At 39.0% G+C, this 24,858-nt stretch overlaps 1 protein-coding gene across 1 annotated transcript in view; it reads right to left on the reverse strand.

The window, feature by feature from the left end:
- Positions 1–24,615, reverse strand: part of IQCM (IQ motif containing M) — a 352,356-nt gene extending 327,741 nt beyond the window's left edge. Inside the window, 3 exon segments of the mRNA XM_028168309.2 lie at positions 21,584–21,851; positions 24,016–24,098; positions 24,612–24,615. Of these exon segments, the coding sequence (XP_028024110.2) occupies positions 21,584–21,851; positions 24,016–24,098; positions 24,612–24,615 (355 nt within the window).
- Between the last annotated feature and the right edge of the window lie 243 nt (positions 24,616–24,858).

Raw genomic sequence — 24,858 nt, forward strand, 5'->3', positions numbered from 1 at the left:
TCCGTCAGCTAATTCACTGTACTACCATCAACAGCCCATCCTACCAACCACTCAGCACTACTGAAGACAAATGCCAGCACCTCAGCCCCTTCTTTCCTCACACAGAAAGTCAAAATTCTTCCCACATTCAAAGCTAAGCTCTTACAGCCTCACTGCTGAGGTTCTGATTCTGAGCTAATTCTAGATCTGCCAAACTAATTATAAAGCACATAACTGTGATGTTATCTAGCACCAAAACCCAAAATACACTGTCTTTGTGGAAGCTTTACAAAATGATACTTCTGTGCCTTAACTGCACTTGAAATTGTTACAGAAAATAGGCAGAGCTGAAAAGACTAAAATTGCTTAGGATCGTAGACAGAAACTTGGAGATTTAAGTGCCACCTCTACTATATTTTGTCAGAATGTAAATATAATTGCAGGTGCTTAGAAAAAAAAAGACAAGTATACCAATAAAAATCTTACATTCTGAACACCAGGAAAGCAATAACACTTCTATTATAAGCCATTTTATGTGATAATTGTCTTTTGAGAAATAGGGGTAGGGATATTATCACCAACAGAAAGGCTTTAAAGAAATGCAAATTCCTGATTATTGTTTTCAAGTGAGGTAAACAGCTATTTGTAAATGATTATTCCTTTCTTTGTTTTCTTACCAGCTCTTAGCTTTCCTCACATTTCATACCATTATTTGTTTTAGGCAAAATATCTCAAACACCTTGACATATTTTTTCACTTTGCATCAGGAGTCATATTTTTCCCATGCCTAAAACTAAGTCTACATGAAAGGACCAAGGATGCTTGCCAAACCATGATCTGCTGTTTGTCCTCAAAAGGATTTGGCACTCTTTTTGTTGTTTATCTACACAGACTTGCCAACGGTATTAACCACCACACAGAACAGGAATCTAACTCATGTGCAGCCATTCACGAAACTCTAGGCTATAAAGCTGACCAGAAGCAGAAACCAAGGTGAAATAGAGAATGGAACCTGGCCTCACTCCTAATTAAGACACTTCTGCTGAAAACTTTATTCCCCAGTATATTTGATGCCAACACTTGTCACAGTTGTTCCCTAGCAGTTTATTAAGTAGTTAAGGTTTTATTAACTCCTTAAAAGCACATGATACACGAAACTTTAAAACCAAATGATACACTTGGGCACCAATGTAGCTTGAACACATTTACATAAAACTAGAACATTAGTTTTCAGATAACCACCAGGCAAATGTATCAGACCAAGCTTTAGATTCCCTACCTGGTGTCAAGTTGGAATATGATCTGCTGACTGGGGGGGAGTAAAAGATGGGAGGGAACACAGTCAACCCACTCATATTTCCAAATAAGTTTTCTTTTTGCAAAAGCCCTTTGTAACTGCTTTACACCGATAGACAACCATCAGCTTTTCTGTATCAGCATATATGTTCTCATGAGTCTTTCGAGTCATTAATAATGTGCCTGCTATTTTCTAGTTTACATTATGTTTTCACACAGAAATCTCACTTGGTCCTCGCAGCAATATGGTCAGCAGTTATTTTTATCAACACCATTTAACAAAATAGGAAACTGAGGATCCAATGTGTTAAATAATTTGGCCAGGGCCTTCCCTGGTGGCGCGGTGGTTGAGAATCTGCCTGCTAATGCAGGGGACACGGGTTCGAGCCCTGGTCTGGGAAGATCCCACATGCCAAGGAGCAACTGGGCCCGTGAGCCACAACTACTGAGCCTGCGCATCTGGAGCTTGTGCTCCGCAACAAGAGAGGCCACGATAGTGAGAGGCCCGCGCACCGCGATGAAGAGTGGCCCCCGCTTGCCGCAACTAGAGAAGGCCCTTGCACAGAAACGAAGACCCAACACAGCCAAAAATAAATAAATAAATAATAAAAATAAAGGAATTCCTTTAAAAAATAATAATAATAATTTGGCCAGATCATGCAGCAAGAGAACCAGACCTTGATTTTTGATTTTCACTTCTATATCTCAGATTCTTTCCCAAGCAGATGCAGAGAGTTTATTAAGTGTGACACGCTTATTAGACTCCCATTATCCTCCACGCACAGACCATCATTCTGGACTATGTTCACGGTATGGACGCACAAATTCGAGGTCTTCTTGTTACCCACCCTCTCCAGCCACAGAAGCTGCTTCTTTAAGGAGTGCAAATATTCCCTCATGGATGGGATGTTTATATCAGGGCTGCAGACACAGGAACAAATCTAGGAAGATGTGAAATTCACTCCAGGTTCAAGAAAATAAAACTTGAAGGCCAACCTCAATAGGAGTAAAACCTCTAGTTACAGTGAAAATCAACACTTGAAAAACATTCCTTTTTCAGGGGTAAGAGACCCAAATCTGGAGATCTGGATGATTAAAATTTCTGTAGGAAATAAATGATTAGAAAAGTCACACACTCTTTTGATTTTACTGCTGATGCCATAAATCTTTTTCTAAGTGTAATAGAACTGTAAGTAAATAAAATCAGTTGCAAAAGGCAGATTTGAAAAAATTGGGGTTCCAGCTATTGTAATTTTTTTCCTTTAAACAAGGCAAAAGCACTATGTACAAATTTTAGAAAGGTTTCATTTAAAAGCCAGGCAAAGAAATGGCTTGGGCAGTATAAACCCAAGGCCTTGGTAATTCTAGCACTGGATCCTAAAATTGTAAACACACAGTGTCATTGCTAAATTCTAACTACTCACATAATTTTATTTTGGAAACTGTCTAGGAACACCAAAAATACTTTTATGGCCATTTTGGGCAGTTGATTATTATTGGCCCAGCAAAGTAATCATGCCCTCACCTCTTTTCCAGAAACAGTCCATCCTTCCCCATATTCCTGCTGCTCTTCCCACTCAAGAAAACCATCACTCTCCCATTAACGAGTGTGGTATTGTTAGAAATGATTCTCTGGGTAGATGTAGAACGGTCACCATTTTCACAATAAAAAGAAAAGAAAGCAACTGCCGAAGTTCATCCGAAAGCAAACATTCTAACATTTAAAATATCTGTGTAACACTAGCTGTATTTTCATTTTTACTATCAACAACTATATGTTCATTTCCCGGGAATTCTTGAGCTCTCCAATCCATAGCACGATAGGCACCTCAGAGGTCAATTCTTTTCTGGGGCAATTTCTAAAATGCAACAGGTCTTTGTGGCTTTGGTCAGACAGGAACTCGAAAGCAGCAGCCAGTAGTCGAACACTTGACTACAGATCCACACAAGAAATCAGGGCTGAATTACCTGACTGCCACCACTCCCTGGCATTCTTCCTTTTCATCCACAGGATGCCTCTGTGAGGACTTACTAAAAACAACACTGCCACTTGGAACCATCTTTGGAAGAACTGGAAAAGCATTCAATTGCTACAGGATGTAAATGGCAAAGGTGTCATTTTCATTACTATCTAAGAATGAGGTTGGGCACATTAAATGTCACCTTTCTTCTGCAAGATCATAGTTCTTCATAAAAATAGAATAGTTTTCCAAAGCAGCAAGGATGAGATGAGTTTTATGAGGCAAAATGAGAAAAGTGACTTGCTCAAGGCAGACAAGAATTAAGGAAAAGATTCAGAACCATTTCCACACCACTAGAGCACCTGAGAGACCCTCAGTCCTCCAAGCACCCTGGACTGCTCCTAATGCCACCAAGAAAGAGGATGTAGCCCAGCACATGAGTGGAAGGAGTTTGCAAGCCTTAGAGTCAGAAAGACCTCAGATCCTGGTTCTGCCAATAGGTGCCAGCAGCTGGAGCAGGTGTCTCTCTGAGCCAGAGTTTTCTTATCTGTGGAACGCAACTAATGATCTGCTTATCTTGCAAGACTTGATAATGCATGGCTTAACATAGTGCCTAATAATTAGCAGATGCTCAATATATGACATTCCTTAGCCCCTCTGTCTTAGTCTCCATTAATTAGCTTCTAGTAGAACAACAGTGGAAGCATTTTTAGTTTCTTAAAATCAGCTTGTAGAGATATATAGAGATTTCCAAACGTTCACTGAGAAATAAAAAATCAAAGGTCATTTATTTACAGAACTACAACCACGTATCAGAGTCTTTTTTTGAACACTACTTAAAGGTCACACTTAGGATTTAGTGTAGCTGGAAATCAAAAAACTTCCGTAGAAATTGCCATCAACTCCATACATAGGAAGTACTTGTGAGCACCTATTAAACATGTGATAACACTTTATGTGTCTTCATGAATGTCTCTACAGTGACTACATGAAACACTTTTCTGACTATAGTCAGAGTTCTCACTGGACTTCTGGAATAGTTAAAAAAATAAAGCATCTCTAAAAAAAATGTTTTGACTCATTAAGTGCGATGGGATCAAAACCAGATGGATTTGGCAGTGGGCTCATTCCCCTGGTTCCTAGGCTGCTTCAGAGCAATGCCAGCTCAGGGAGGGGATGATCAATGTCACACATTCCACACTTCAGGCAGTAATAGATCCTTGGCTCCAGGTTTACCAGTGTTCAGAGGGAATGCCAGAATACACATGCTGTGACAGAATCATTTTGGAAGTATCCATGCAGGCCAGAGAAATGAATAACTGCCTTGGGCACTGAATAGCTCAGGCAACAGCTGTTTTACGCCAGATGGTGATTAGGATCATCTCTTGATTCTGTACAGTAACTATCACACTTCACACACATGTACACATACACATGGTCTCCTTAAGCTGTAATATGGGAGATCAGAACCTTATAACGGAAGTATCCACTCAATATTACATGGAATAGTTTGAAGAACCACCAGGCTTGCTTAAACCTAGTTAGTAATTTACACACATGCTTACACTCACACCCCCTTCGCTGCACTATTCAACAAATATTTATAGAATATCTTTCAGGCTAAATGAGCCCATCATTCTGCTGTTTAGGCACTGTGGATACAAATACAAACAAGACACATATGATCCCTGCCCTCTAAAGGCTTACTTTCTTTTCTAGCAGGGAATCCAGATCAGTACACAGGCAAGCAATCTGATAGATGTTATTGGAGCTACAAATAGGAGGAGTACCTAATGCTCCTCTAAAATGGTAATAAGGACACTTTCCCCTCATCCTGGAAGACTACTGATACATCATGAAGCTACTGCCCAAGCTATCCTTACAATGCCGCTTAATCAGTACCTCTGTAGTAGAGAGCTATGAAGAAGGGTATTGTATTTTAAAACTTATTTGACCTAAGGACCTACTGTATAGCACAGGGAACTATATTCAATATTTTTTAATAACTTATAAGGGAAAAGAATCTGAAAAAGAATATATATATGTATGTGTATATATATATATATATATATATATATATATATATATATATATAACTGAATCACTGTGCTATATACCTGAAACTAATGCAACATTGTAAATCAATTATACGTCAATTTTAAAAAGTTAATTTGACCTGAAAAATAACTTATCTTGGTATGTTCTGGTACAAATCAACTGAGTAGGTCAAGGTACAAATAAGTGGCCTCATCAGAGGAAACGGAAAGAAGTTTATGAAGACATTGGGTGGCCAAGGCTTGCTAATAGTAATGGTAGCTAGCAAAATTAGCAATATCCACTAGTTGATAAGAGGATTATTTTAGCTAAAGCATATGTTCTTATAAATACAAGAATATGTTTGCTTAATTCAACATGTCTTGCTTTTTTCTGCCTGATACCTGCCCTCACAAAAAGTTGACTTGTTTGGGTTTGCCTGTCCCATGCAGCCCTCTTCCCCCAAACCACCCTCGTTTATAGACTCTGCTGTGAGGTTGGACCTAAGTGGCCATAATGGTACCTTATCACCATCACTCCTGTCCTGACTGTGGCTTTGGGATCACCTAACCCAACCTAGGCCCATCATGTCCCTCTTCCAGAATCATGAGCACTAAGAAAGTGAGTTAGATGTGTGGAGGGAAATCAAAAGTTCACACTGACTTAGGACTGAGGTGCCCATGTTGGTCTGTGTGTAAGATGAGAAGAAGAGACCCATCTGTGAGGAAAAGCAGAGGAAAGCAGTCCCACCAGGAGAAGCTGCATGAGAGACCTCAGTTCCTGGGGGATTTCAGTTCTTATGAGGCCCCACTGTAGTTTATGTTCTCATTTTTGCATTTAGCAAAGTCTGAAACTTAAAATAAGTTCCCTTCATATGTATATGTATAACTGATTCACTTTGTTATAAAGCAGAAACTAACACACCATTGTAAAGCAATTATACTTCAATAAAGATGTTAAAAAAAAAAAAAAAGAAGGCAGGCACACACAGAAGGAAGATGCCCACGTGAAGATGGAGGATTGGAGTGATGCATCTACAAGCCAACGAATGGCAAAAATTGCCAGTAAACCACCAGAAGCTGGAAGAGGCAAGGAAGGATCCTTCTCGTACTGGTTTTAGAGGGAACATACCTCTGCTAATACCTTGATTTCAGACTTGCTGCTGCCAGAACTATAAGAGAATAAATTTTTGTTGTTCTACGCCACCTAGTTTGTGGTACTTAGTCTCAGCAGACCTAGCAGAGAAATACAACTTAAAAACATTTCAAAATGTAATGAGGGCTTCCCTGGTGGCGCAGTGGTTGAGAGTCTGCCTGCTAGTGCAGGGGACACGGGTTCGGGCCCTGGTCTGGGAAGATCCCACATGACGCGGAGCGGCTGGGCCCGTGAGCCACAATTGCTGAGCCTGCGTGTCTGGAGCCTGTGCTCCGCAACAAGAGAGGCCGCGATGGTGAGAGGCCCGCGCACCGTGATGAAGGGTGGCCCCCGCTTGCCACAACTAGAGAAAGCCCTAGCACAGAAACGAAGACCCAACATAGCAATCAATCAATCAATTAATCAATAAAAAATAAATCTTTAAAAAAAAAAAAAAAAAAAAAAAATGTAATGAGATTGATGGGCTGTGCAGAATGTAAGCTGAGATAGAAAATTACATGTACCAGTTGGCATAAAAAAAATTAAAAAAAAAAGTTCCCTTTACCTGCTTGGGTCTTTTGTCCTGTGCACTCCACAAATGCATGAGGACAAATGCAGTTGCTGATGAAAAAACTGACTCATAGTGACCTACTTTCGTCACCTTCCCTCCATTCTGATAGTCAACTTTTTCTCTGAATTCATTCAGAAACATTTATTGAATATCTGTCAGGCTGAGGTATGGGTTATAAAAAACCAAAAGAAACTATTGCCTGTCCTCAAGGAGCCTTTCATGTTCATGTTCATACCTTAATCCTCTTCAGTACCAGTCACTGCTCCTTGATGAGTCAATTTGAAGCTGCCTACTCTCTAATCCCCACATTCTATTTATTCCCCATCACCAACAATTGTTGACCCCTACCAGGACCTGTAATTCATTGATACCACCACCTCTTCACTCTCCCTCACCACCTTCATATCTTAAGCCAGCTTAAATTCCAAAGTCAATCTTTATGACCACTCTCTCTCATAGACTCCCAACTCCATCACCCCTGCCCGCCGCATTCTGTCATCCTCATTTGAGAAAACACAAAACCTTAGTTGAATCTAAGTCTACACCTATTCTGTGGTATTTGTACACTGAATAATTGATGTGATGGGAGAAACAAAAACATGATTGGTCTCATTTCACATTCGTTAATAAGAACCCAAGTGGACCTGAATGTTACCCAGCAATCACAGTACAACTCCTTAGTCCATTCACTCTCCCCTCTCTAGTTCATATTTTCTACTCTCTCTTCAAACTTCCAGCACTGCCCCCTGACCTTACTTGGAGCTGATGTCCTTGCTTTCAATTTCACTGGGAAAACAAAAGCAATCAAAAGAGACTGCCAAAGCTGTCTTCCTGAGAGCATCTGTATCCATACACTTTGTGTGCCCTCTCATTACTGCAGGTGAAAATCATCCACATTCCAATCTAAAGGCAACCCCTCTTCTTGTACAACAGCTCTCACCCGCTAGCTTTCTCAAGGACATTGCTTTGGCTATTCTCCCCTCTCCTTCCTCTCTTAGTGATTTTCCTCTCTTCTCTTGATTGCCCGCATCAGAAAACAAAAGACCTACTGTCTCTTGATCTCACCTCCCCACAGCAGGCACCCAATTTCTGTGTTCTCCTCTATAACTCCTTGAAGTCGTTCTTCTACTTGTTGTCTAATTTCTCTTCACCCATTCTTTGTAACTGACCTCTCTGTTAAAACAGCAGATGTTGAGGTCATTGCTAAGTTCAATGTCAATGTTCAGTCCTCGCCTTACTTCATCTATAAGCATAATTCAATACAGTTGATCAAACACTCCCTCCTCCTAGAAACACCCTTTTCACCCAGTTTCCAGCACATCTCTGTCCTGTTTTGGGTTTTTCTTTTTTGCTCCTCACTTAATGCTCCTTTCTTAGGCATCATTGCTAGTTTATCCTCATTTCCCTGACCTCTAAATACTCCACAGCTTAGTCCTTGGGCTCCTCTAACTCACTCCCATGGCATATCATAGAGCCTCTGGGCATTAAACACTAACTGTAAGCTGAGGTATCACAAAGTGACAACTGAGTCTAGTCCTCTGCCAAGAACTCCAAACCCAGACACCAACTTCCTATTCAATATCTCCACCTAGATATTTAACAGACATCTCAGACAGTATAGGACTGAACCTCTCATAAGAATCAAATCTGTCCCTCCCATAGACTCCCCCATCTTGGTAAATGGCAACTCCATCCTCAGTAACTTGGGTCAAAAGCATTTTGGGGATTTGATTTGAAGGTAGAAACTTCAATAGGATTTGCTGATGAACTGCTCATCTTTGATTCTTCTCTGTCTCTCCAATAACATGCAATGACCAACTCATCAGCAAATCCTGCTGAAGTTTCTACCTTCAGAACAAACCCAAACCCTAAACACTTGCCATCACCCTAATCCAAGTCACCATCGCACTGCTTCTATTTTACAGCCACAGCCTCCAGTTGTTCTGCTTCTAACTTTGCCTCTCCATCAGTGGTGAAGTCAGATATTTTGGGGACTAAGACATAAAACTGTGGGGCCAAACTAAAGGAAGTGACTGTCAAAGCAGAAACACAAAACGAGGTGTGAATGTGAATGCTAGAATTAAAGAAGTGGGGTTTTTGTGGTTATCAACACAAATGACAAATTCTAAAAAACTGACAAATAATCACAACATTTCAAAATCCAGAAGAATAACAATATCTTTGTTAACTAACTACCAGATATACCTCTATAATACTCTTTTTCCTACTTTTTTGGCTATATAGTGTTTGGTTACTTCTTCATGCAACAAAAGTTTCATATTTTCCATAAAAAGAATAGAAAGATAATTCACTCTTTCTTCTATCATGGTTGATCAAGTTTTTAAAAATATTCATAGTTGGGATGCATAAAATACATAACTTCACTTCCTCTATCCTCTAGGCTCTGGGGAAGCATTGAGGGATTTTAGAAAAAAAGAGTGTAGGATTTTCATTTTACAAAAAATTCACTCTGGCATAACTTTGTTTAAAGATTAAGTCAGGTTTAGATCAGAGGCAGGGGACAAGTTAGGGGAACACATTAATAATGTAGGCTCAAAATGACAAAAGAGTTCTCTTCTTACTGGAAATGTGATTATGATCGTAACAAGATTCTTTAGCTTATGTGGACAGCAAAGAAAAAAAATCCATTTCAAAATTAGTAAAAAGGGAAGTCATTTAAGTTAGCCTCTGCTGATTTCTTTTATATAAACATATATCCATCTCAGAAAGGTATGATCTCAGAAAGACAACTAAGATTCTAATAAGAAATTCAGCCTCAATGTTTAAAGTTAACTTTACTTGATTTACCAATTAGGATGTGATGATCAGATATGTGCCTGAAAAATGTTAAAGTAATACAAATGTTAGGGATTAGGTTCGACCCACTTCCACAAAGCAGGACAGAAATAATTGTGGGTCCCTTGGCTACAACGTATAATACATTGAGAGGAAGGAAATGTTCCATGGCTTACACTTTTTTTAATGTCCCAAAGTGCCTAGCATTGCTAGGAGGAAATTACATGCCACTCAGTAAAAGATTTCATTACCTTAAAACCCACTTCATGGCTGTTCCTTTTCCAAACCCTCCAAAAGGTACGTAAACCTCAGACTCTAGGCAAATCCCACAAGTAGTTAGTAACATAGTGGCCTCTGATGCTAGGAATGTGTTTCGTTGAGGAGCACAGATACATTTATTCTTTCTCTTAGCTCAGTTATACAAGAGACATGAGGTTACCGCTAGAAAGAACAGTTCAAGGCTTTGGTTGGTGAGTAGAAGGCCTGACTCACCAGCCCGCTTCCTAACTCTGATTAGTCCCTTTGGCGTTTCTCCAGCCTGCCAGCATGGAGCCAGCAAGTAAACTCTCCTCTGCACTGCAAGGCTGAGTTAGAGGACAAGTGCTACTTTGTGCAGAGGACAGGAGTGGGAGGTTGCTGCTGGCAAATACTGCCTACGACTGGGAAGGTGAGTTTCATTCTAGGAGAGCATTAACAAGCTACGGGGCTACTTTTCCAGAGCCAAATTCTCTCGATCAGCTTTCTCCATAACAAAATGAACATTTCAATCTCCATCTGCCCAATTCTTGGGTCTTATTCCTCAATTCAGTTGGCTCCAAACTCAGAAGAGAAAGGGCAGTGTTCCTTATTATAACCCTGGTTATCCACTCCCATCACCAGAAAAAACAAAACAACAACAACAACAAAACAAACAAACAAAAAAACCCTGCAATATCTATATTTTTTTAAAGAGAGAAAGGGTAATTCACTGCTAAACTGAAAGTTCCATGAGAGTAGGGCCCATGGTATACAGCACCTGGCTCAAGGAGGAGCTTAATAGAGCTGCTGAATAAATACATGAATGAGGAAATGCAAGTCGAAACAATTAGCCCATTGATCACACTTCGGTACTCATTATAACAAGGAAAAAAAAAATTAAGTGATGTCTAGAATTGAAACCTAGTTTTGGAAGTACACTATTATAGTTTTCTCTGCCCATCGTAACAGATTACCCAAAACTGGGTGGCTTAAAATGAAAGAAGTTTATTCTCTCTCAGTTTTGGAGGCCAGAAATCCAAAATCAAGGTGCCAGCAGGGCTGTACACCTTCAGAGGCTCTATAGACAAATCTGTTCCTGCCTCTTCCAGCTTCTGGTGGCTGCCCACAATCCTTGGCTTGTGGACACATCATTCCCATCCTGCCTCCATGGTTACAGTGTCTCCTCTTCTGTGTGTCTGTAATCTCCATCTGGCTTTCTCTTATAAAGGTACTTGTGATGGCATTTAGGGCCCACTAAAATAATCTAGCTAATCTCTTTAATTCAAGATCTTTAACCTAATCATATCTGCAAAGACACTTTTCCCAAAGAAGGTAACAGTTACCGGTTTTAGGAATTAGGAACTGATATCTTGGGGTGGTCATTATTCAGCCTACTACACACACTTTAAGTGTAATTTTTTCAACAATGACTAAAGGAGGAAGGTGCTTCCATCAGACAACCACTGAAAACCACCAGAAAACCAAGTTAGGTTAAAGAAATAGAAGAAACAAATGAGTGAGAAAGCTGGGATTTGAATCTAGGGCATTGAACTCCTACGTTCCAGGGAGCCACTAAACTATGCTGCTTTCTCAAAAGGGGAAAATTCACAAATTCATACAAACTGAAAAATCCAGGTAACATTTGTCTTCAGCAAAGCTTGGGCTAGAGGCTCCAACAATGTCATCGGCACTTGATTTCTCTGCATCATTCAGCTCACTCTCCCATGTAGATTTTATTCTAGAATTCCCTGATGTGTTCTCTGGTACCTCTGAGCTCACAACATCCTTGCTGGTTTAAACCCAATCACTCCACCCATCGCTGTGGCCAGGAGAATGAACTCTTCTCACGGACTGTGCCTGAATCACATGCCAACCCTGGAGCTAGGGGGTGGGGTGACAGCCCTGCCCAAACTGCACAAACTCATAGTGGGAGGAGCATTTCTCCAAAGTCAAATCAGAGTGCTGCTACCAGAGGTCAGGTTAAAGGATGCCGAGAGGCTGACCAAAAATAACAAATGTCCACTGAAGAAGGTTTTCACTACAAATAGGAAACCATTTCTAGGAAGCAACTTGCTCTCATGTCACCTCCTCAGAGAAGTTGGTATTATTTACTTGTACATAAGCTTACGCACAAATGACCTAGGAAGGACCCTTGCCCACTGGAAAGTATGTCACTAGCCTCCTAACTCTTCTCTGCCTGTGTTCCTTGTCAAATGCAAAGCATGGAACAAATGTACTTAATCAGAAAATCTCTGCAAGTCACTAATCTAGTCTAAGATTTCTGTTCTCTATAAGCTGTCCTCGGGGCTAGTAAGAGAATTAGTAGAAGGTAGATGGTAAAAAGAATGCCTTTCTATTGTCTCTAAATCCTTTATAATGTTTTAATAATTTTCATATTTAAGATGCTATTAATTTATTAAAAGTTATGAACTTTGTGGCTACTTCAGTGTGGTAAACCATGTTACTACAGAGGCACGGAGTCTCCTGTCTTACTTTGAGTCTCCATCCTGCATCTTTCTATTTCAGAGCTCACAAGGTCAGTACAAAAAGAGAAAAAGCATAAATTAGAACGGACTGTGTTCAAGACACTGGCTGCTCAGATATATAATTATTTTCAGTTGCTAATTTTAAGAATTCTGTTGAGGTTCTTTCTTCAATACTATAGACAAGCAAAAGAAAATTCCTAACAAGAAATGGGAAGAAACATAGATATCTAAAGCAGAAAGAAACTAAAAGAAGCAGAGAAGCACTTGCAAAATTCTGTGTGATGATCTCTAAAGACATTATCCCAAATTTATTCCCTCATTTAGAAATCCCTCAATTAGAGTCTGTTTTCATACATGGAGGAAGATAAATATATTTCAAGTTTCAAAGCTTCAAAAATCAAATTATTTTGTAATATCTAATTCAATTTTCTTTTCCACTTCATTAAAAAAAATCTCTAGCTTCCACGTTTCTTATAAATTGTTACGGAAGCTGGTCTTAAGTTCCTCCAAATAATTTTGTGAGAATGAGTAAAAAAATAGTATTAATATATTTGTAAATACCCTAGTGTACTTAAAGTCATCAAACTATAAAATAAAAGACTTTATAAACATTGTTAATCTTAAAGCATGAACATTCTTTATCTTAAAGCATTGTTAAAATTCATTATGCCTTCATTTTATATTTAAAGGAATAGATTTGTGATTTGGAGCACACACACATACTCCTTTCCAAATTGGCTAGGGAACAATCCAACATCCCCTAAATATATTTGCTTGACCTGAATATCACGACACCTTATTGAGATTAACTAAAATCTGTTTTCAAATTTAAACGACTCTAATTAGACCTAATTATTTTTTTGTTCCCAAGGAAATGCATATGTAGATGAATACTATATAATATATGGTAACTATAAACTAATATTTAATGTACATTAAAAAAAATTGAGTTTTACATGTGATTTCTAATTATCAAGACCCATAAGTTGCTGGCAGCATGAAAATAGAAACTGGTTAAACAGTACTGTAGAATAGCTATAAACTCAGAAAGGAAATCATTTCATATTTTTTTATTTTGCTCTATTAAGAAAAATATGGGCATGTATTACATGCAAGCACAGGGAACATATTTACTAAAGATATTTGATATTATAATTGTTATAGTGTATTTTTAAAGTTGATATCCTTGGATTAAATTCAAGGAGTGTTTGGCCTGTCCTCACATAAGATGTTCAGCTTATCGAAGGTAACGCAACCAAATTTGTCAATGCAGCATGAGCAAAAGGCACATGTACCCCACACACAGGACTCACTTTTCTTTCTAATCTCACAAACTTTAATCAAGTTCTGGAATTAATGTGACTGATATCTTAGATCATGCATCCATTCACACTGAAGTGAATATTGGAAATATGTTTAAAAAATAGATCCAAGTTACAAACTTAATATACACTTTTTGAGATAAGAACCTGGAGAAATGAATTGCAATTTTAATTTAAATATCAACTCTGAGATCAGCGCTTCACAGCTGTCTGGTGGGACACATGCAAACTTTCCTAGTAAAATGTCTCTGACTTCAGCAGAGCCTGTAATAGGATTGTCAGGAGGACCACTGTGCTCCTTGTGTTCCTCGTGCTCCTCATCAATCCTTCACTCCTTTCTCCCACGCCCCACCCCGCAAAACCTTGGCCTCGTGATTACAAACTACTAAAGAGAACAACCCCCCAAAAGAAAAGCCCCACCACCTTTCCGGCCTGGCTGGTGACCTAGGCGGCACAGTGGTTATGGCGTTTGGTCGTTGTTCTACATTTAAGAGGAGCTACATGCGACCGGACGGTTTCCTGCAGTCTTTCCAGGACTCCAGGAGCGGAACCCCGGCAACTTCTGGAAGGACCGAGGCCCAGGTCGCGTTAATTGCACTTGTTGGGTGTTGGTGTCGGGTGGCGGCCCCCCTCTCCCTGCGAGCGCCCCAGACACCCAGAGGTACTCAGAGCCGGTGTGGTCCAGTCAGGCAGGGCTGCCACGACGAAGGGCCACTGAGGATGCTGTGCGCGGGCGGGGGAGACGCCGAAGCTCCCCAAGCTTCTTAGGGGAGACGGTGCTGGGATTTGGTCCCGGAGACAGACCATCATTAAGATGGGATTACTCACCTTTTCTAAGAGACCCTGAGAACTAGTCTTCTCACTCTCTTTGCTGTTTACCTTAATCTCCACAGACCCTCAATATTTCCTCCTTCCTTGAATCACCCCCAAAACTCTTCACTGTGCCCTAAGAAACATCAGGTCTCTCATCAGCTAAATTGATACTCTAGCTATGTCTCTATATGTTCCCCCATCTTCTGGTTCTTATTTTCCTAAGGGCATAGCTTCTTCAGCAGCTCTCAAGGGGGTACACCCTTTCCATACTCTAAGGATAAAGTCAACTTCTTCCTTGATCTTTATGGACACTTCCCAATAATTTCTCATTTCTCTTAAAAAAAGGGGGGGTGGATTTTATTTTTCAGAGCAAACTATCTTTTCATAGTCCATTAACTTTCACTCTTTCCCATATTTTATTTGTCTCACCCTTCTCCTCACTCCTCAGAACTCCAATACTTCCCATCCCATCCTCAAGTGAAGACCTCACTTCTAAATTCGCTGAAAAATAGAAGCAACCGCACCACCTAATCTACCAAGAGGCCTGTGTCTGTGCCCATGACCCTGCCTTCCTCTGACAATGGATGAGCTCCTTCTTTGCTCCTCCTAAGGCCTTCCTCCTCCTTGATTGAAACATGAGTAACATATTTCACACTTTCCTGATTTCCCTCCTAGCTGCTCTTTTCCACTTCCTTTGCTGGGTACTCCTCTTCTTGCTCCCTAAATATTGGAAACCCCCAAGGACTTAGTCCTTGGATTTTTTTCTCTACCTACATTTACTTCTTAGGTGATCTAATCTAAGTCTGTGATTGTAAATAAAATCTATACCTCTGCTGTCCGATAGAGTAGCCACTCATCAACTGTAGCTATTGAGCATTTGAAATGTGGCTAGTCCAATTTCTACCATATACACTGAATTTTGGAGACTTAAGATGAAAATAATGTAAAATATCTCCTTAATAATTTTTATACTAATTATTAAAATGATAATATTTTAGATATATTAGATTAAATAAATCTATTATTAAAATTAATTTTACCTGCCTTTTTTTTTTTACTTTTTTATGTGGCCACTAGGAAATTTTCAGTTACAACTTTTGTAGCTCTCATTTCTATTGAATATATTTCTATTGGACATTGATCTCTACGTTAATGACTCTAACCTTTTCTATATGCCCCCACTTACATAACAGACTACCTATTAGACATTTTCATTTATATATGTATGTATTGATAAAAAGAACCTCAACATAATGTGTCTAAATCTCAACTCTGGGTTTCTGCCTATTCCAAAACTGCATCTCTCTCTATCTCTCTCTCTCCCCAATCTCAGGAAATGGCAATTCTTATCTTCCAGTTCATAAGGCCTAAAGCCTAAGAATCACCCTTCTTTGACCTTCCTTTCCCTCACACTCCACCCCCAATCTTTCAGCAAGTACTGACAACTTGCCACCAAAACATTTTTAAGGGAGTATTTTAAGGACTTGAACTTAGGGAACAGGAATGAACAATGAGGGAAAAAAATAAAACAAGAAAGAAGTGAGAAATAATGTAAGAATCCTTTTTGAGCTGACCACCACCGCAAGAAACTGGTTGCTTAGCTATTTGGGACCTTCTGAGAAGCTTTATAGAATGTAACTGAGACCCTTCCACCCAGGGGAAGAAAGGAGGAAACATTTATCCATCAGCCCTCACCCTCCCTTACTGGGCAGCTCATGTGTCAGAGCTGAGCCCATTCCTATGGGTGTCCCAAGCCAGGAAGGAGCTGGGGAAGCCTGGAGTAGGAACCTCACCACAGCAGGGGCAGGAATAGGAAGTGACCCGAGAGGATCTCAAGCTGTATGGACGGTGTTTGCCAAAATGCTCCAGAGAGCAGACTGTGAGCATCTCTTCCCAACTCCAGTGATCAGTGATGTCACATCGGCAGCTTGAAATCGGCTACGTGAGAGTATTTACACTATGGAAATCGGCAAAAACTGCAGATCAGGCTTGCTCCCTCCTCCCACCACAGCCAGTTGTTGAACATGTCCTAGAGCATCACTGACAACAAGGTTCTGCCTTTCAGACACCTGCAGCTGACCTCTCTTCAGCTCCTCAGAACTGCAGCCACATCTGTTCTTTTTGCACTTCTTTGAAAGCACGTCTGTGCTTCCCTCACTTGGGCCATTGCAAATAGTTTTCCCACGGCCTAGAACTCCAAGCAGGAATTACTCCTCATCTAAGAAATTCTTTCTGATTTCTCACATCTTAGCTCAAATGACACTTCCTCTAGGAAACCTTTGCTGACCCCCAGACCAGGTCCAATTCATGTGTCCTATACTCTCAATCTGTATATAAGTGATGATTTAATTAATATCTGTTTCTTCAGTTAGACTACAAGCTCCATGAGGGATCAAGTCATGACCATTTTTTCTCACTCACCAAGTTTTGTATATTTACTCAATGTCCAAACAAAAGTTTTTCAATCAACAGATATTAAAAGCACTTTACCACTCTCCCATGAGTGAAATTGCAATTGTTTTAACAGTGCTGAAAAAGAGTCTTCATACTTGAAAACGTGGGGAGCCATGCTGAGAGCACAACCAAGACGTTTTTATGGATGTGCATCATTTTCAGCTATAATCCACCGAGCCAGATCTCAGTCATATAGCTCCTCCTAACTACAAGGGACATGAGAAATGTATTTTAGCCAAGTACCCAGGAAGAAAAGGATATAATAAGTTTGATGAGCATATAGCCAGTCTCTGCCACAGTCTGTCCTTTTGGACATCAAATATCCATTCTTATACTCTGACACGACAGAAAGGAGACAACCCAAAGTTCCATCAAGGCACTACATCCAGCTCAGAGCCCAGGATCTCTGGCTGATTGTAATCTTTTCCATCAGGCTCAGATGTGGCTCCTTCTGGTCTAATAATAACGTGCACCAAATTCATAAATTATTTCCACCTTTCTCCAAAAGCACACAACAGCCAGTAGTGGAGCAGGTATAGGATAACCTCAGTAAAAACGCCACTAGTGATAGGGGAAATGAGAAGATGCATAGCAATCACTAGGCCAAAGAAGTTATGGAATCCTGCTGGGGAGGCACTGAGAAGCCCCCTACGCTGGAGGTGGGGAAATTCTCTGAGTAGACAAGGATTCTGTTCTGAGCAGCACTCCCTTGTTCACTTTTTTATTGGCCCCGGGTCAACTCTGGGAAGATTTTTCCTTGCACCTTGGCCACATCTTGTTATTATCCTACTTGGAGACTGTATAGCCTTTGTGATACACTTCCAGACAAAGCCAGGTTATTTTACTTTTGAACATTCAATTAAATCAAGGTTCATGGTTTCTTTGGCAACAAAATTCTCTGAAATACTTGGTAGACGTTTTAATCTATTTTCTTCCAATTCTACATGCCAATAACCACATTCAAAGTTCTTTTTTTATACATAGCTTTAAAATATCCTTTGTATCCTCACTTCTTTACCCCCTGCCTTAGTCTCTCAACAGTAAGTGCCTTTAGGTCATCTGAAACAATGAGCTGGGTTGGGAAAAACATACCCTTAATCTGATTTTTGCTACAATGATAAGTCTTAGTAGATATTTGCTCAAAACCAAGGACCCAAATACTTGGAACCTCTCTATGCTCTTTCATTTCTGATTGCAAACCTGCCAATACTTTTCTTACTTAATCTCTTTTTTTAATAAAAACTTCCCAAAGGCAGCCCAAACCACCAACATATTTTAATAATGCTGTTTCCCAACTTCTTCACCTAGAGCTACAAAGCTCAGTAGATACATGGTTTAGATTCCAGTTTATTGCATACATAAGAAGCATCTCCAACCCTTTAATTTGCTATATCTGTTTCCATGCTGTCACTCAGTACCACTAAGCCAATGAATCTCACAGCCCTTCTCTGTTACGTTTCACCTTATTGTTGACCTAATCTAGATAACTCTACTTCTCAAATATCTCTAAAATCTCTCCCCTCAGTTCTATCCCCAGTGCCACTGCCTTAATTCAAGTCATCCTTTCTCGTGGGAGTTACTGTCTCCTCATTGGCCTCTGTGCCTCCAAAATTCATCATACCTCATCTCTGCTGCCAGTATATGTTCTAAAATGCAAATGTGACTGCTGCAACTTTTCTTTAAAACATCTGGATTACTTTTAGGTTAAAATTCAATGTTCTTCTAGTCTCATCTCTAATTACTCCCCAATCCTCATGTCAGTTATGTAAAATTATTTCAGTTCCCTCAAGTACACTATAATTACTTTCTCAGATATTCATTGTCATGTAGACACAAGACGCTCTGACTAGATAGGACTTTTCTTCCTTCTTGAGTTAACACTTATTCATCCTTCAAAATTTACCAGACTTTAAATCTTCTGGGAATCCATCCCTATTCCTAAATCTGAATCAGGTATCTTTCCAATTGATTTCAAAGCAGTAGAGCTTGTTTTTATTATAGTCGGTCACACTGTGCTATAATCATCTATTTATCCTCCTTCATCCAACCACACACCAATTATATATAGCAAATTTCAACTTCTTGAGGGCAAGTAGCATATCTTTTATCTCTATATATCTCACCTAGTAAATAAATATTGGTTGAACAAATGCATGAACCCCACAGTTTCAGTATGGCAGCGACCCACAACATAAATCTTGAACCTTCACCTATCTCTCTCTTAGGTGTCAGACCTCCATTTCCAACTTCCTAATGGTTATCTCCATATGCATGTCTACTTAATAGGTCTAAAACTGAATTTGTTATCTTTTACATCCCTTTCTTCACCTGCCCTAAATCTGCTTCTCCCTCTGAATTCCTAACTCAGCTTAATGATGTCTGTTGAGCTTTCCAGTCTAGAAACCTGAATATCTTTCTTTAGGAATTCTTTGGTCAAACAAATTGGTGATAGCCAGGTTAAAAAACATTAAACAGATTTCTTTTCTGTAGTATTTCTTAGAGTTTTCAATATATTAATGCTCAATATGAATCTCCAAGAAGTAAATGCATTTTTTCAAACTCATCTAACCAAGAACACTTATGTCAAGGTGAATCACTCAGGACTAGTGTTCTGAAAACTACACTTTGAGAAATGCTGCTAGAACATCCCTCCTCCACACTTCATGCTTCACTACTGCCCTACTTTAGGCCCCTGCCATCCCTTACATGGACCATCTCTTTTCTGGGCAGCTTCTTTTCTTATCTCTCTTCCACCATTCTCTCCACAGCCTCTACTACCAGTTTTTTTCTAAACAGAAAGAATTGGTCATACCTCACCCCCATTATCACTGGCTCTCCATTACACATAGGGTCAACTCCTAGGTCTGCTATTATAGTCACATCAAAACCTAGCCTCACCCCTCTCCCCAACTTCATTTCTTACTGTATCTCTCCTTTCCCAAAACATATCACTTTCTTTTGTCCTTCAGAGCTTTAATATTTTTCTCCCACTGTTCAAAATGGCCTTTCCTGTTACCACCAACCTTTAACAAACTTCTCCTTAAAACCCATTTCTAATGAGATCTCGTCTGAGAAAGTTTCATTCTGGCATCTGGTTGGTTACTCCTCAGTGTTTCCATAATGCTTTGTACTGACTCTAGTACAGCAGTTGTCACACTATATGATAAGAAATTACCCAAGTATTTATCCCCACCATTACTCTCTGAGTCTTTTAAGCTCTGTTTCTCCAACTCCTAACATACTGCCTGGCACAGAGCAGGCACTCATTGAATGAAAAAATTCAAATTAATGAATAACATAATAAGCAATAACAAAAGAGGGAAAACACAGATGAAGTTATGAAAGCTTATAACTAGAAATGTACTTTAAGAGGTCATTGCAGCTCTATTTACAATAGCCAGGACATGGAAGCAACCTAAGTGTCCATCATCGGATGAATGGATAAAGAAGATGTGGCACATATATACAATGGAATATTACTCAGCCATAAAAAGAAATGAAATGGAGGTATTTGTAGTGAGGTGGATGGAGTTAGAGTCTGTCATACAGAGTGAAGTAAGTCAGAAAGAGAAAAACAAATACAGTATGCTAACACATATATATGGAATCTAAGGGAAAAAAAAAAAAGGTCATGAAGAACCTAGTGGCAAGACGGGAATAAAGACACAGACCTACTAGAGAATGGACTTGAGGATATGGGGAGGGGCAGGGGTGAGATGTGACAGGGTGAGAGAGTGACATGGACATATATACACTACCAAATGTAAACTAGATAGCTAGTGGGAAGCAGCTGCATAGCACAGGGAGATCAGCTCGGTGCTTTGTGACCACCTAGAGGGGTGGGATAGGGAGGGTGGGAGGGAGGGAGATGCAAGAGGGAAGAGATATGGGAACATATGTATATGTATAACTGATTCACTGTGTTATAAAGCAGAAACTAACACACCATTGTAAAGCAATTATACTCCAATAAAGATGTTTAAAAAAAAAAAAAAGGTCATTCCAGCCAGGAAAACCAGTTAGTCTCAGAAAACAGTATAACTTTGCTTAAATAGACCTCCAGGTTCCACCTTACCAAGTTCCTGAAAGAGAATAAACCTTTATCACAATTGGTCTTAAAGGAAACTCTATAGCTCCCAAAAATCCCTTTAGGGTTTGGGGGGACACACTCACGAATAGCTTGCCTACCCTACCTACCCTGCTCAACAACAGAATCCAGAGCCATGAGCCTCTGTACGCTCTAGGAACAGTATCTGTTGGAAGAAGTGGCTAATCCGTTTTGTTCCCCTGCATTCCTCTCTCCCATTAGGATGCCCTCTTCTCAATTTCTGGTGGCTCCCAGAGGTTAGCAGCTCTTTTAATCATGCCTCCCTACCTTTCACTGCTAACATTTAAAGTGTAGGATTTTGTTTGAACAAGGAAATTCCATTACAAGCACACCATAAGCAAACAGTTTTGCCTGCTGGCTTGCTAAATGTCTTTGCTCCACCAAAAACTTACCTTTCACAATTAGATCTATAGACCCCTTGTATTTTTTTTTTACATTGAAAATGTGTGGCTCCTTGAAAGAAGTTCGTGATGGGGCCTCCTCAGAATGTCCACTTTTGGAACAGTCTTTGGGAAAACAAATCATTTTGTATGCTGCCTGAAGTTCTCGGACCATATCAAGTGTTTCCTTTTTTTTGATCTCCAAAGGTATGAATTTGCTAGATTTCGGTTTCTGATGTTTATTTCTAAAGACATTTATAGAAGTACCTGGAACTTTATTCTATGAACAAAACAAAAATAAATTTAATAAAATTTTATTTTAATATTAACTGTATAAAAAATTATGTAATAAATTTTGTTAATAAATTCATAAAATTATATCCACTAAATATATTTTACAAAGTACCTTACTGTATAAGATTTACTTAAAGCACATGACAATAATCAGATAAAGTAGATGTTATCCTTTATAGTTCTCCAAAAGCCCTTAACAAGCATGAGGGTTACATTCAACTTAACAAATATATGAATTTCAAAATAGTAATTTTTTCCTCAAATGTGATATTTTCTAATACAGCTTTAAAGTCCATTTTAAAATAGAGGTTTTCAAATAGACATATAAGAATTTATTTTCAACCATCTTTGGAGAATCTTCAAATGTCAAAAAAATGCTAACGCCCCCAAAACTCTCTGTTGAACCAGAAACAACTGCTCATACATGGAGGTAGATTCTCAAAAAAAGCATATTACTAATTGGATATGTATTTTAGATCCTTTCAATCACTTAATTGCTTATTAATTTTGACTACTTTGAGCAACAGAAAAATAATACAGTCCCAGGTCTCTGACAGGCAATTATCCAAACAATTATAATTGTTCTAGTCTAGTAATTCTCTGGCCCACAGTTAGAGCTACAGCTCTCCTCGTCCCCACAAGAAAAGATTTAGACAAATTCAAGCTGTTGCCAACTCAAGATGACAATAAGGGGACTTCCCTGGTGGTCCAGTGGTAAAGAATCCGCCTTCCAGTGCAGAGGACACGGGTTCAATCCCTGGTTGGGGAACTAAGATCCCACATGCCGTGGGGCAACTAAGCCCATGCCCCACAACTACTGAACCCACGCCTCAACTAGAGAGCCTGCGGGCTGCAAACTACAGAGCCCGTGTGCCCTGGAGCCTGCACGCCACAACTAGAGAAGAGAAAACCCGCGCACCACAGCAAGAGAGAAGCCCGCACACTACAAGGAAAGATCCCCCATGCCGCGACTAAGACCTGACAAGGCCAAAAAAAGAAAAAAAGAAGATGCCAATAAGGAGGTTTTAGTACACTAGTATTACATTTTACCAAGCAACCAAAGGTAGAATGTTATGCTGTTATTATTAGATAAAATTCTAAAAATAGGTCAAGGTTCTAAGGCAAAGCTACCTGTGAAGACAGTGAAGTTTTCATCTCACATGCCTACTAGTGAAATCAAATGCTTTTAATTGATTAGAGGCAAAAATTAGTTAAGCAATGTTAACAGTGTTGATTACAAGATGAAAACCACCTATGGTCAATCAGCCTAGAGGAGCATTCAAAAGAAACACATGTAAAAATTATAATCCTCTTCCCCCTCATAGTAAGCATGGAAAAATACTTAAAATCTTTATTTAAAATTCTGTTGTTTTTTTTTTAAAGTATTCAAAATGGAGAACAGTGTGGCACACAGTAAACCATCCTAAGTCCCCTGCCCTCACCTGTCTCCCCAAAGGCCCATTGTCACAACGGCAGCTGCTCCCCAAATTACCCATCTCCTCTGTAGATGCTCTCCTCCAAAATTTCACCCTGTACCCATCCTCCTGCCTCTTTGCCACCCCTTTCCCTTTCATTCCTTCTCACCTTCCAAATCCATGCCATTAAGCAATTATTTATTGAGCCAGACACAAGGCTTACTGCTAGAGATGCAACATTCAAAAAAAGACAGTTACTGCCCTCAAGGAGCTATTAGACTGGTAAACAGTCCTAGTACAAAGTGATGTGGGAGAAGATACAGGTAAGCAGGTCATGCAGGTGGCATAAGAGAGACGCATCTCACAGTATATTTTCTAGTTTAGCTTTGCCTAACAGTGTTTAGAGAGGGATATTTACTTGAGATATTTAATCCAAAAACTTGTTATAATTCATCAACAGGAAACATTAAAAATTAAATTAAATGTGCAAACTTAAAATATATGTAATTGAATAAGCTGTAGAGCTGAAAAATCTTTTTAAATTTTTAAATTTAAAAATTTTAAATTTTTAAATGCAATCTGAAATCAATTTTTATAGCTAGTAAGGATTTCGTTTTCTCTTCTATTCAAAATCTATTAGGGTTCATGCAATCATTTGGATCAATTATTGTAGTATACGAAAATTGCTACTAGTTTCCTGAAAAATACAGTATTAGATAAATGCAAAGCACTAACCTCATTTATTTTCTTATAGTGTTGGGCAATGAGAGTTTTTGCTTCTTGAAAAAAATCTTGCTTGGGAATCTCTAATATAAGACCTAAAATAGAAACAGAGAAATAGTTTATTTTTTTAAATGTAGTTAATGTACTTTCTTAACCAAAAATGGCAAAACTATGAAATTGAAATTTGGAGAGTTATGAATTTGCAGGATGTTATAAAAAGAAAATTTTATAAGTGGATGTTTTAAGTGAATGCAAAAGAAGTTAATGTAATGTTCCATTAATGTAATATTTTACTTTAAAAAAAAATTAGCTTACAATGGTCAGAGTGTTAAGTAGATTATCCTAAATTATTAAAGTCCAGGGAGACCAAAGAAAACACCCAAAATTGGTATCTCCTTTAGTTCTGAAAGTTCTTTAGATACAGAAGACACAACATGATTTGGACACAAAAATTATTAGTAAGTCTATCCGTGTTTTCTATACCTGATGACTAATTAATATGGCTGTACATTTCTTCAAGAATATTTACCTTACAACTTGATAAAATTATAACTGCATAATAAACTCAAAAGGTTTATTAAGTAGGAATAGCATTGAAATAAAAATACGCATACCTACAAGTGGATAACACTATAATGATAACTCGTCTCTCATCTGTATTTTCCTAAGATTCTTATTCATTTTACCCAGATCTATGTATAGAATTCTATAGCACGTACGTAGAATACATCATCTTCATTTAGTCTCATCTAAGATTTCCTCCTTATATATTTCCTTTATTATTAGCTGATTCTGACATTTTTAAGTTTCTTGGCTTTCTCCTCCTAACCTGGACTCAGTAAAATTTAAATATAT

Source organism: Balaenoptera acutorostrata, chromosome 5 (genome assembly GCF_949987535.1).
Source record: "Balaenoptera acutorostrata chromosome 5, mBalAcu1.1, whole genome shotgun sequence".
Lineage (NCBI taxonomy): Eukaryota > Metazoa > Chordata > Mammalia > Artiodactyla > Balaenopteridae > Balaenoptera > Balaenoptera acutorostrata.